Raw genomic sequence first — 13,780 nt, 5'->3', positions numbered from 1 at the left:
TGGCTACTTAAACGTAGTCCTGTTTAATTGAAATTTAAATTAAGTGGTTGGATGAATCACAGCTTTATGGACTTTAAGTTTTCTTTAATCAATAAATTAGATGCTCGAATAACTTGATTAATCATTAATTTTATGAAGTTTCAACTTCAGGTGCAGATTAAGTTGGCTAAAATAAAATAAGTTTTAATGGTCTGATTGATCAAATCAATCCGCATTCAAGTTTGTAATTAATCAATGCATTCTTTTGCCCCATTAATTGATTAATCATTAAATTTCTTTAGTATTAATATTCACTAGTATTACGAAAAATATAATAGTTTTTTGGATTAAGTACAATTCAGGATTAATCACAGCTTTATGGATTTTAACTGTCATTTATTCAATAAACTAGATGCACGCATAATTGATTAATCATTAATGTTATGAAATATTAAATGCAGGTGCTGATTAATCGAGTTAGTTGTCAATAATAAACTAAGTTTTTCTGTTCTAATTCATCATTTCAATCCGCATTCAAACTTACAACTAATCAATGAGTTCGTTGACCCGATTAATTGAATAATCATACATTTTCTTTTGTGTTAACTTCGGATTCTTAATAGTTGAGCTAGTTACGAAAACGATAGTAGAGTTTGAGTTAATTACAGTTTAATATGTTTTAAGTTCTGATTAATAATTTCATTGACTAAGCGAATACTTGATTAATCGACCTCTAATTACGAACATCCGCATTTAAATTTCTAGCTAATCATCTTGTCACATTGATGATGGCTTATCACATTTACTTTTATATATACAACTTCAATATCGTCCATTTACCCTAAATATTATACTATATATATGTTACATATAAACAAATTTAAATCATACTGTATTATTTTTCTCTCTTGTTTTTTTTGCAGTTAAATGATATGTTTAATTCTACAACAGCAGTTTATGGTGCCTTTGTTTGCATTGAATCATCATCAGCACTTTTCTGAAGCCGGATAAATGTTGCATGCTGGAACTATGCATGGAATAATTTAATCATCAACAACAATTGCGTTCATTGTGTATTCTTTTATCACTATATACTAAGTCAGAATTTAAATATCTATATATTATTTGTATACCAACATAGAGACTGTAGTGTGCCCTACACTACATAACACATTTTTCCCATCAAATTTTGAACTGCGTATATCCGCTAAGCTTAAGGCAAAATGCCATCAATAGCACCAACTTGTTGCAAATTATTATTATTATTTGTTATTTTATTTGGTGGTATAATAGCTGTTTATTCTGAAGATTTACTAGTCAATCTGTCTGATGTATTGGAAGGACCAAATGTTTGTAAGAAACGAGAAAAGTAAGTGCCAGATGCATTTAGATTGATGTCTCATAAGATTTAGTTAACATTTACATATTTTCCTTTACAGTTATCCTGTTGAAGTTACCACCACCGAATTACAATCGTACCAGGAACGCCAAACTGTTTGGTGTGTCAATGTGCCACCACGTTGTTCGACATATCAAATTAAGAATCGTGTAGTTAATCGGACGCGTACGCTTATGAAAACACGTATTGTACGCGCTTGTTGTGGTGGGTAAAAAAAAAATTATTTAAGTAGGTCAAATGTTTATCATAATATATGGGACTAGCAGGCCCCAAAGACGTTGTCCTGCTCAAGAATGGGCTGGCCTTCCTACTCCTTTTATTATTATACCCAGCTGTATTTGTACCCAGGGTATTATAACTTTGATTGGATAACGGTTCGTTGTACAGGTATAAAGGAATCGAGATAGATATAGATTTCCATATATCAAAATCATCAGTATCGAAAAAAAAATTTGGTTGAGCCCTGTCCGTCCGTCCAAATTTGGTACACCTGGACGCAGATTGGTATTGAAAATAAGCGAAATCGAATGATAACCACGCCCACTTTGTATTTATAACATTTTGGAAAACACAAAAAACCTGATTATTTAGTAAACAATACACCTAGGATGTTGAAATTTTAGGTGTGGACTGATATTGAGACTCTTGATAAAAATTTGAAAAAAAATTTAAAATGGTCGCAGTACCGCCCACTTGTGATAAAATCAATTTTACAAATGTTATTAATCGTACATCAAAAATCGTTACACCTATCGTAACAAAATACGGCAGAGGGGTCGCCTTTACTATAAGGAATGCTTTGAAGAAAAATCAAAGAAATCGGTTAAGGACACGCCCACTTTTATATAAAACATTTTTAAAAGGGTCGTGGACGAATAAAATAAGATATATCTTTGCAAAAAAGAGCTTTATATCAATAGTATTTGATTTCCCAAGTGGATTTATAACAATAAATAGGAAAAACTTCAAATTAAAAAAAAATTGGCGTGGCACTGCCCCTTTTATGACTAAGCAATTTTCTATGTTTCGGGATCCATTACTCGAAGAAAATTAGTTCAGAATAGAACCATATGTATGTGTATTATTTCGCAGCCTTGTAACACTATTAAGCACACAAAATGAACAACAACAGCATTTCAAGTGTACAGCTGGGTATGTAATGTTCGGTTTCGTCCGAACTTAGACTTCCTTACTTGTTTTGAGTGTACTACTTCAAGCGGGGAAGATCTTTTTGGTTACTAACGTAGAATTTTCCAACTTGCTCCTTATGTAGAGATATTCAAAGAAGTAGCCGTGTTCAGTTGGGAATTGGGTCAGGTAGAAGTCGATCTCGCCTTTTAGTATTTTTTAAAGGCAAAACTACTACATGAAGGTTTGGGGAGTGTTATATGGACACGCAGCGCTTCGCCCTATCCATTAGGTGCGATCATTCACTTCACTCACTCATCTTCACCTAACTCTGTGCGCTTTCCATTCCTCAGGAAGAAGGTGTACCATTATAATCGAGGCAACGACCAGAAAGGTGTTTGCGGAAATAATGCGGTAAAATCAGGCGTTTCATAGCTTCTCTGACCTTTGGGCCGTGGTGAAAGTTGCTTCGTACTTCTGGAATGATATGGCATCCTGCAAGATTTTGCAACATATAAGCCTTGGCTCTCCCATTTTTGCTATTTATCGGCTCACATTTCTTATGGTGTTCGCCTGAGAAACCAGCTTACTATCTCCTTAACAAGCGTACTATGCTGAAGATCTGAACCGTTTCCGATAGCCTCACTTCGTGCTCAACATCTTGGGTAATGACATTGCTGTGCTTTGTTGTGGTTGTCGTTGTAGCGATAACGACACCTCCCGAAGGCTTTGGGGAGTGTTATCGATGCTGAGGGTCCTTTGTCGTATATAGATCCCGTATGTTCCGGTAATAAGCACTATTTAGGTATAAGCCCGACCATCTCGGGAATGATTTAATATGATCGCATTGAACCTTCTAGGCCAACCCGCCCTTCACCCTAGTTCTATGATGAATATGGGTTCGCCAGAGCCTTTAAAGAAACGTTCCACGTTCCTGGATCCATGTAGAGTCGAGCTGAGACCTTTTCAAGTTGAAGTAATATAACGAGCCAGCCACTGTTACTCCTCAGTTGACAAGTACCTATCTGTAGATCTGAAGATATGTATACTGCAGGCATGCTTAACGAACGAAACGATATCATTTCGTTACGATAATCAACGTTAATAAACGAAACGAAGTCACTTCGTTTCGTTTATTAACGTTAAGATCGTCAAATTAACGTTAATTTGGCGTTCTTAACGTTAATAAACGAAACGAAATGACTTCGTTTCGTTTATTAACGTTGATTATCGTAACGAAATGATATCGTTTCGTTCGTTAAGCATGCCTGGTATACTGAGATGGTTGTTGTTGTTGTTGTTGTAGCAGTGCTTCGCCCCACCTAACAGACGCGACCGATCACAAACTGTCATCAATATCCTCTAACGGGAGTCCAAGGAAACTTGCTGTTTCAACAGGGGTGGACCATAGGGAAAGGGGTGTTAGAGGCGTTGGTTCCACATTACAATTAAAGAGATGGTTGGTGTCATGTGGGGACACATTGCAAGCGGGGCATACATTTTGTATGTCGGGGTTTATTCTGGATAGGTAAGAGTTTAACCTGTTACAGTATCCAGAACGAAGTTGAGCCAGAGTGACACGCGTTTCCCTGGGGAGTATGCGTTCCTCTTCCGCAAGTTTTGGATACTTTACTTTGAGTACTGGGTTCACCGGGCAATTCCCGGCATAAAGGTCCGACGCCTGTTTGTGGAGTTCACCAAGGACCTGCTTGTGTTTTTTCGCTTCATACGGCTGTGTTCTCAGATGCCGTATTTCCTCAAAATGCTTACGGAGATGACTCCTTAAGCCCCTAGGCGGTGCTGGCTCGTCAATCAGATGTCTGTTGGGATGCCCAGGTTTCTGGGTATTCAACAGGAACTGTTTGGTCAGCATCTCGTTTCTTTCCCTGATGGGGAGTATTCTCGCCTCATTATGTAGATGGTGTTCTGGGGACATAAGAAGACAGCCCGTGGCAATTCTGAGAGCAGTATTTTGGCAGGCCTGTAGCTTCTTCCAGTGGGTAATTTTTAGGCTTGGCGACCATATGGGTGACGCGTAGCACGTAATCGGCTGGCTAATTGCTTTGTATGTAGTCATGAGCGTTTCTTTATCTTTTCCCCAGGTACTGCCAGCAAGGGATTTGAGTATTTTGTTACGGCTCTGAATTCTCGGAACAATTGCGGCTGCGTGCTCACCAAAATGTAGATCCTGATCAAACGTCACACCTAAGATTTTGGGGTGTAGGACAGTCGGTAGCGTAGAGCCATCGACGTGGATGTTCAAAATGGTCGACATTTGGGACGTCCATGTTGTAAATAAGGTCGCGGAAGATTTAGTCGGTGATAATGCCAGGTTTCGCGAGGCGAAAAAACTGGAGAGATCAGGGAGGTAGCCGTTTATTTTATTGCATAGCTCATCGATCTGTGGGCCTGGGCCTGTGGCCATTACTGTGCAGTCATCGGCGTAGGAAACGATTGTGACTCCTTCCGGTGGTGAAGGTAGTTTAGATATGTAGAAATTAAACAAAAGTGGGGATAGGACACCACCCTGTGGCACCCCTTGTTTAATTCTCCTTGGCTTTGATGTTTCGTTTCTAAATAGCACAGATGCCTGCCGACCACCCAGATAATTTGCGGTCCACCTTTTAAGACATGGGGGAAGGGTAGACCCTTCCAGGTCTTGCAGTAACGAGCCGTGGTTGACCGTGTCAAAAGCTTTTGATAGGTCTAGCGCTACGAGTACTGTTCTATGGTGGGGGTTTTGATTTAAACCGCAATTTATCTGGGTGCCAATGGCATTTAGCGCGGAGGTAGTGCTATGGAGTTTTCTGAAGCCATGCTGATGGGAGGCTAGTTGCAAATTTGCTTGGAAATAAGGGAGCAAAATGGCTTCGAGCGTCTTTGCTACTGGCGATAGGAGAGATATCGGACGATACGACTCTCCTATGTTAGCTGGTTTACCAGGCTTTAGTAGCGGGACCACCTTGGCCATTCTCCATTTCTCGGGTATGACAAAGGTGGAAAGAGACAGGTTGAAGACCTGCGCTAAATATTTGAAACCCTCTTTCCCTAGGCTTTTAAGCATCGGCATGGCTATGCCGTCTGGGCCCACTGCTTTGGATGGTTTAGCGCGACCAATGGCGTCCTCAACCTCTTTAGCGGTGATGGTGATTGGTGACGCGCTGAATTTGTGTTTATGTGCGTGTCTGTTGGCCCTCCGTCCAACTTTGTCGACCGTAGAATGCATTATATATTGTCGGCAGAAAGCGCTCGCGCATTTTTTCGCATCCGACAGCACTTTGTCGCCAAAGGCGATGGAAACTTTGTCTTTGTGCTTAGTCGGATTCGATAGGGACTTTACGGTGGACCAAAGTTTACCCACACCGGTAGAGAGGTTACAACCTCTTAGGTGCTCCTCCCATTTCGCCCGCTTGTGTTCATCCACAAGCAATCTGATGCGTTGGTTTATATCCCTTATTTGGGGGTCGCCTGGATCAAGCTGCCTTATAAGGTCACGTTCTCTCGCTAAGTTTGCGGCCTCCGCCGGGAAGTGGGGCCGGATTTCGGGAATTCTCCCGGCGGGAATGAAACGTGCCGAGGCGGATTCAATGACCTTGCGGAAGGCACGCTCCCCTTGGCGGGCATCAGTCGGGATAGGGAGGGCAGCAAAGAGGTTGGGTAAAGGATTTATATTCTCCCCACTTTCCTTTTTTAAAGTTTATGAAAGTGCGTTTTTCGGTGACGATGAAGTCGGCGGTACGCTCGAGCGAAACAAGTATAGGCAGGTGGTCGGATGCCAATGATACCATCGGCTGCCAGTTGACGCAGTTTACGAGTTCTGCGCTCACGATTGAGATATCTGGCGAACTGTGACAGCTTCCCACCATACGTGTGGGGGCGTCTCCGTTTATTGTGCAGAACGTCGTTTCTTCTATTTGATCCGCCAACATCTCGCCCCTACTGTCCGCCCGCAAATTTGAATGCCATAGATCATGATGGGCATTGAAGTCGCCTAAAATAATGCGATTGTTTCCAGTGAGTAAGGCTCTAATATTAGGGTGGTATCCACCGGGGCAACAGGTGGCAGGGGGGATGTAGATGTTGATGATTTCTAGGTTTGCATCGCCTGACCGGACAGATAGGCCTTGACGTTCTAAGACATTGTCCCTGCGGTCGATGCCAGGATCAAATATGTGATATTGCACAGAGTGGTGTATTATAAACGCGAGGCCGCCTCCATTTCCGCTCTCGCGATCTTTTCTGTGGACATTATACCCAGAGCAGGTCTGCAATGCAGATCGTGCTGTGAGTTTAGTCTCTTGAATCGCAGCAATGCGGATGTTGTGCCGCTTCATGAAATTGACTATCTCCGTAATCTTCCCAGTTAGTCCATTACAGTTTAACTGCAGAATTTTGAAGTGCATGAGGGGAGACGTCGCCACTCTGGGGGTAAGTGACGGGTGACTACGCCTGGGTTGAGGAAGGCCAGGACGCAATTGCTGTTGTGGCCCTGGGACTGGGCGTCCTTGGGCAAGCATTGGGGTACCCGGATGATTTGGGTTTGCGACCTGGCAACATGGCGCGATGAAACCCGTCGAGGGGTTACCGTCGCGGAGACCAGAACATCTAGGAAAGTGGCACCACCCGAGGCAGGAGCTGCATTGGGCGGATGTCGCAAACATATATATTCTGTGCTGGCACACGGTGCAAACGGAGGTAGGGACTAAGAGTCTGTTTCCCTGACCTACACGATTGCTGCCGGAAAAGAGGGGGGGAGAAGACGGGGGCAGGGGCTGTTGCTCAGCATTGCTTCCGACTCTACTACGAAGATTGTAGTTATGAGTGGTAGCAGCTGTTTGAGTTGTTGGCGCCGTAAGGCGCGAGCAGCAGCGGGTACTTGTTGTGGCTTGCTGAGCAGCGGGGCTGCTGGAAGGTAATGGGGGGGCGCTTAGACGTAGACTACGGGACGCCCTTGGGCGTGAACAGCAAGGAGCCACAAAAGATTTATAAAAGTTACGTGGACGTCGGGTTTTGGGATCAAGCCCAGAACAACCTGTCCGATGCAACCATCCCTTACACGAGACACACTGAACAGAGTATGACCGTCCTAAAAAGATTCTTTTCCGGCAGATGCAGCAAAACCATTTCTCAGGACCGAGGTCAGGAGACGGACCCGGATTGGATTCGATACCTTCCCGGAGCAAGAGAATATGGAGCAGTCCTGCTGCAAGGAGCTGCTGGGAGGATGACAATTTGTGGGAGGGACGAAACAAATTAAATGGGGTTACACTGAAATGACAGTCCTTGGTCGGGAAAAATCCCGAGTCGCTCCGGTACATAGAACCGACTGCCTTGGGAAGCGATACTGAGATGGTCGAATGCAGAGTTATAAAGAGAGAGAGACAATGATTGCAGTGGCAGGTAGACGATGGCTGGCAATTTTTTATGAACAATTTTTTCCCTATCAACAAACATTTATTAAAAAAAAAAGTTAAGAGTTCTTGTTAAATGTTTTCTATTTTTTCAGATGGCTATGTAGAAAATCCTCATGGTGATGGTTGCATTCCCGAATGCACGAAAAAATGCGAACATGGCAAATGTATTGCACCGGAAAAATGTAAATGCGAACAAGGCTGGGGTGGCGAGACGTGCGATCTAAGTTCGTTACATTTTTCTTGTTATATAACTATATATGTAGTATTCAAAGTTGGGCGATAAGGATTATATATAAATTAAAGTTATGTTTAGGGCTACTGTAATTAAGATTTCCTTACATTACATTGCTGTAATTGTAATAGCGGTTTCTTTTTCGAAATTAGCCTTAGAGCTTTCGAAGTTCGATATTTTAATTCAAGTTTATAAGAAATGTGCAGACAAAAATTCAGTAGTGTATAATTCAAAGCTATTTCAAGATCTAACTTCAAAATCGCATAAGGCCTGGTTTATAAGTTTATAAGCAAAAAATCTATTATAAAATAAAGATCAAATCCAAGATCTTTATAAAATAATAAAAAATAAAATAAACTTAGCCAAACTAAACTAAACAAAAGTGAACTAAACTACACTAAAGTAAACTTAACTAAACTAAAATTATTTTAACTTTATTTAAGTAATCAAAGTCAACTGAAATAAACTAAAATAAAACAAATTAAAATTAAGGAAAAAAACTAAAATAAGAGAGAATAAAATAAACTAAAATAAAATAAAAAATATAGTATAAAAAACATAATAAAGTACAAAAAAATAATTACAAAATTTTCAGTTCTAAACTTCGAAAGCCCATAAAGTGAACTAGAATAAAAAAATAAAAATAAAACAAAAAAAAAATAAAAAAAAAAATAAAATCATATAAAAAAAAATAAAACAAAATAAAATTATATAAAAGAAGAAAAATTAGATATTTAAAAAATAATAAAAAACAAAATAAAATAATATGAAATGAAATAAAATAAACTTAGCTAAACTAAACAGAAGAGAACTAAACTAAACTGAACTAAACTAAACTAAAATTATTTCAACTTTATTTAATTAACTGTTAATTTTTTTATGTCTTTTATTTAATTAAACAAATTAAACTGAAATAAACTAAAATAAAACAAAATAACATAATGTGAAAAAAAATAAAATAAAGTTAAGGAAACAAATTAAAATAAACTAATAATATAAAATATATAGTATAAAAAATATAACAAAGTACAAAAAAAAAAATTACAAAAGTTTCAGTTCTAAACTTCGAAAGCCCATAAAGTGAACTAAAAAAAAAAAAATATATAAAAAAACTAAAACAAAAAAAAAAAAACCAATTAAGGAATAAACTTTAAATAAGATAAAACAAAATAAACTTAGAAAGCCCATACCTATTATGCTTTAAGACAATCGTAATCCATATCGCCCAATGATATATGTATATATTTTTTTAAATATGTTTGTTGTTGCTTTATTTGCTTTTGTCGTTTTGGTTTACTATGCCTTTCTTTTTGGAATATTGAGCACTGCATCCCTGAAACACTTTTATTTCATCTCTGTATTATTATGCAATTATCTTGTAGATACAATTTATGGTTAATTTATTATTTTTATATTGAATTGTGAGTTCTTTTAGTACAAATTCTACCATAATCTATGCACACATTACACTCGCTTAACACATTTCACTTAAACAAATACTACGAATCCTGTCAATTTATATCATTCACACCTAATTCCTTACTACCCAGTGAAGTTGTCACTAAGTGTAAGCGAATCTACGTTATGCTGTGCTAACTTGTCCGCCTCTCCCTCGCTAATTGTTTAATTGCACCAACAACTCGTCGCTTATCTAAGCAAATATTTATAAGAGCAAAAACGAAAGCAACTTGCAACGCTATTAACTCACGTTGAAACTAATAAATAGATGTGAAGTGGAAAAACAAGCAAAAAATATAAACTATAATTAATTCCAATACAGATTGTCCAGCTGGCTATTGGGGACGTGATTGCAACAAAGAATGCGATTGTTTAAATAATGCTACATGCGATCCAGCGTCGGGTGCATGCGAATGTGCCAAAGGATATATAGGTGAAAAATGTGGTGATACATGCCCACCAGATCATTATGGTGCCAAGTGTATGGAGGAGTGTCGCTGTGAGAATGGTGGTAGCTGCCATCATATATCAGGCGAATGCAGTTGTTCGCCTGGTTTTACAGGGCCATTGTAAGTTGTATTAGTATATGAATTTCGAACGGTGCAGGTTTACTAACAGACACACTAACTACAGTGTTGTGCAGTACTTCCATATGCGATCTAACAACGTCTTTCGAATTTAAATAAATTTGGCTTCGATTCGATAGTTGTAACTTTCATTTACTATGTATATGATTTTAAGTAAAGTAATACTAGGAGTTTTTAATAATAATGACCAAAAAAAAAAAAAAAACAAATAAAAAAAAAACGGCCAGGCATCCAAACATTTTGTAAAACTCGAAAAAATTCATGAATTGTATTCCTATCTAAATGCTGCAACTCCAGCCATAGAAAGGCTTTTTTAAAGTCAAATCGACCATTTGTAGCTTTATATGGTCAATTTGTTACTGAAGCTCAGCTGGTCTTAGCTGCTATGTTGCACAGCACTGTATATATTTTTGTTATCCATGCGGTCTTATAACAACTCGTGGTTACTCGCATGCGAGAACCTCCCACAATTTCAAGATTTTTTAAACAAATTTTTATGTTTCGTTTTTCTTACTTCTTAACCTGCGACGCATCATAAAAACCAATTGAAAAACCAGATGTGAAGATTTGTGTCCCGATGGCAAGCATGGTGTGCAATGTAAACAAGATTGTCGCTGTCAAAATGGTGGTAAATGTGATCCGAAAAGTGGCGCCTGCTTGTGCCCAGCCGGCTGGACGGGTGATGTTTGTGCCAATAAATGCCCGCTCGGCTTCTTTGGCGAACACTGCAAAGAGGTATGTGAATGCTTTAAAGGTGGACCCTGTCATCATATCACAGGCAAATGTGAATGTCCACCTGGATATTTGGGTGAGCTGTGCTACGAGGAATGCCCCTTTAATACGTATGGTTTAAATTGTACCGAAAAATGTAAATGTAAGAATGATGCAATTTGCGACAAAGCGACAGGCGCATGCCAATGTGCACCAGGATGGCAGGGTGATGATTGTAGTGAACGTATTTGCGCCTTCGATAAATATGGTGATGATTGTAATAAGACGTGCGATTGTGATGCGCTTAATACACATTTGTGCCATCCGGATACGGGTAAATGTTTTTGTGAAAATGGTTGGAGTGGTGCGCAATGTAATCGACCATGCCCCTTCCTTAAATATGGACCAAATTGTGAATTGAGTTGTGATTGTGCTAATTTTGCGCGCTGTTCACCCATTAATGGTACATGTATATGCGCGGCAGGTTTTCAGGGTGAACGTTGTCAGGAGCGTTGTCCGGAAGGACGCTATGGACAGGATTGTGCACAGAAATGTGAATGTCGAAATGGTGCCGCTTGCTCACCTGAAACTGGACAATGTAGCTGTACGCCCGGTTGGCGTAATATCAAATGTGATCGTCCATGCGATTTGAATTATTATGGCGAAAATTGTAAAAATAAATGTGAATGTTATAATAATGCTGGTTGTAGTCCACAAAATGGCACTTGCACATGTGCACCCGGTTGGACTGGTGAGAAATGTGATCAGAAATGTGAGGCATTCACTTTTGGACTCGGTTGTGAGCTACAATGCGAATGTGATGCGAATAATACGATTGCTTGTGATCCATCATCGGGACGATGTGTTTGCAAGCAGAGTTGGGGAGGTAGGTTGTTGTGTGGCGAGTGAACGCTACGTCTACTGTTAGTTTTTTAACATTCATTCACTCATACTTAATTCATTGACCTCACATTCACCCCACACTCCTTCATACTACTTCAAGCGCATCGAATCAGAAACAAAAACCTATAGAAATGTAGCTAAAATTTGAATTTAAAAAACAGTTTGTTTAAATTTAAAAAATTAATTTCGAAAACGCTTTCGAGAAAACTCGAAAATTTCAGAAACTTTGATTTTGATTTTCGAAAACTTTTTTCAGTAGGCAGTTTTTAAGTCGATTTATTTTTAGCCTTCCAAAGTGCTAGAAGAGTCTCGAAATTCGCATTGAATTTGGACATTTTTTTTATTCTCTTCCATTCAAAACTGAAATATTTAAAGCTTTATCTCATTGTATAATGGATCTTAAAATTTATACTAAAGAAAATCTAAAAAACCGTTTGGGAAAAGTTATTAAGAAATAAGTTTTCTAAAATTCTAATTAAAAATATAAAAAAAAAATTTATTTTACAAACTCCCTGATTTTCGAGTTTTTTGGCAAACGTTTTCGATTCACAAAAATCTAAAAATTAATATAGAAATTCGCATGTAGGTAGATCTTTAAAAACTTTCTCGCATTTTTCACTTTTGAAATTTTTACATTGCAATTTTTAATAATCGTTTTCGAAGTTCGTTTATATATATAACTATTTAAGTTTTTTTAAAGTCAATTTTTGATAAAATATAGTTTCTAAAAATTCTCAATAAAAATGTGGAAAATTTGCATGTTGATTTAAAAAAAATTCAAATTTCCAGTTTTTTAGAATTTTTTTTTGGTTTAAATTGATTTCGTTTTAAAGTTTATTTAATGTTTTTTTTTTATAAAACTACATATAAAAATTTTTTCTTAAATTCTAATTATAAATTTTGGAATTACTTGAAGAGTTTTATTTTTTTCGAAAACGCTTTCGTATTTAATTACTTTAGGTTAGGTTGATGCATACACTAAAGTAGAGTTTTAAAATTTGTTCCGAAAAAATTTGAAATTGGTTTACATATCCTCCATGCTCAAAAGACTCCAAAAATTCAACGTACAATAACAGAAAAATTTAATAAATTTTTGTTTTTAAACTTCTCGAGTTTTCCAATTTTTTTGAATATGTTTTCAAATTTGAATTACACTGTTTTCGTTATAGAAATCATTCAAGTTTTGTTTTACAAAAGTGCATACACAAATGTTAACTAAAAATTTTTAAAATTCATGCGAAAATTTTGACATGAACTTATAAAATCTCGATTTTTTTGAACACGTTTTTAAAGTTAGTTTAGTACGTTTGCATTATGAAATTCCTCAGTTTTCTTTCAAGTTTCCAATTTGGAAATTTTAATGTGAATTTTTAAAAAAACTTAAATATTTCCATTTTTTCGAAAAGGTTTCCGAATTTCATTAACATAGGTTTCGTTTTTAGAATTCCTTATTATTTTCAATTGTGCGTTATGTAATTTTTAAAAGTAATAATTTTCCCCAACATTTCACTGAAACACTCTTCACCTTCACTCACATTTCTTAATTACACAAAAATATATATACCTACTGTGTTTATTGTTGTTAGTTAATTAATTTGTTTTTGTTTCTTTTTCACCCAAATCTGAATTCCTTAAATATGTTGCTGTATTTATTGTTGGTTTGTTTGCATTGCGTTGCCTTGTTTAAATGATTAATTTAAAAAAAAAAAAACACCTTGCGAAAAAACTTTGAAAATTCGCAAAAAAAGGTGTACATTGCGAAACAAATTGTCCAACTGGTTATTATGGTGAAAATTGTGATCAAGTTTGCAGATGCCTCAACAATTCCTCATGTGATCCGGATACTGGACGTTGTATTTGTTCTGCTGGCTGGACTGGTGCGGACTGCTCAGAGCCGTGTCCGCATGGTTTCTTTGGCGTTGGCTGTAGAGAACGTTGCCCCGATTCGTCGCAAAGTAAGATTTTAATT

The 13,780-nt window shown here is 37.7% G+C and overlaps 1 protein-coding gene across 6 annotated transcripts in view; it reads left to right on the top strand.

Moving 5' to 3' along the window:
* The window catches only part of drpr (draper), a 106,554-nt gene that overhangs the window by 69,673 nt on the left and 23,101 nt on the right, over positions 1-13,780 (top strand). For 3 of the 6 annotated variants that reach the window (XM_067786648.1, XM_067786646.1, XM_067786647.1), the window contains 6 exons: positions 903-1,348; positions 1,419-1,582; positions 8,013-8,144; positions 9,933-10,179; positions 10,755-11,794; positions 13,560-13,766. In XM_067786648.1, the coding sequence (XP_067642749.1) occupies positions 1,203-1,348; positions 1,419-1,582; positions 8,013-8,144; positions 9,933-10,179; positions 10,755-11,794; positions 13,560-13,766 (1,936 nt within the window). In that variant the 5' untranslated portion in view covers positions 903-1,202. The remainder of the gene's footprint in view (positions 1-902; positions 1,349-1,418; positions 1,583-8,012; positions 8,145-9,932; positions 10,180-10,754; positions 11,795-13,559; positions 13,767-13,780) is intronic. The other 3 variants (XM_067786649.1, XM_067786651.1, XM_067786650.1) reach the window with 3 other exon arrangements.

This window comes from Eurosta solidaginis, chromosome 5 (genome assembly GCF_040869045.1).
Source record: "Eurosta solidaginis isolate ZX-2024a chromosome 5, ASM4086904v1, whole genome shotgun sequence".
NCBI lineage: Eukaryota > Metazoa > Arthropoda > Insecta > Diptera > Tephritidae > Eurosta > Eurosta solidaginis.
The sequence above is the reverse complement of the archived record's forward strand: the minus strand, read 5'-3'. Positions and strand labels throughout refer to the sequence as shown.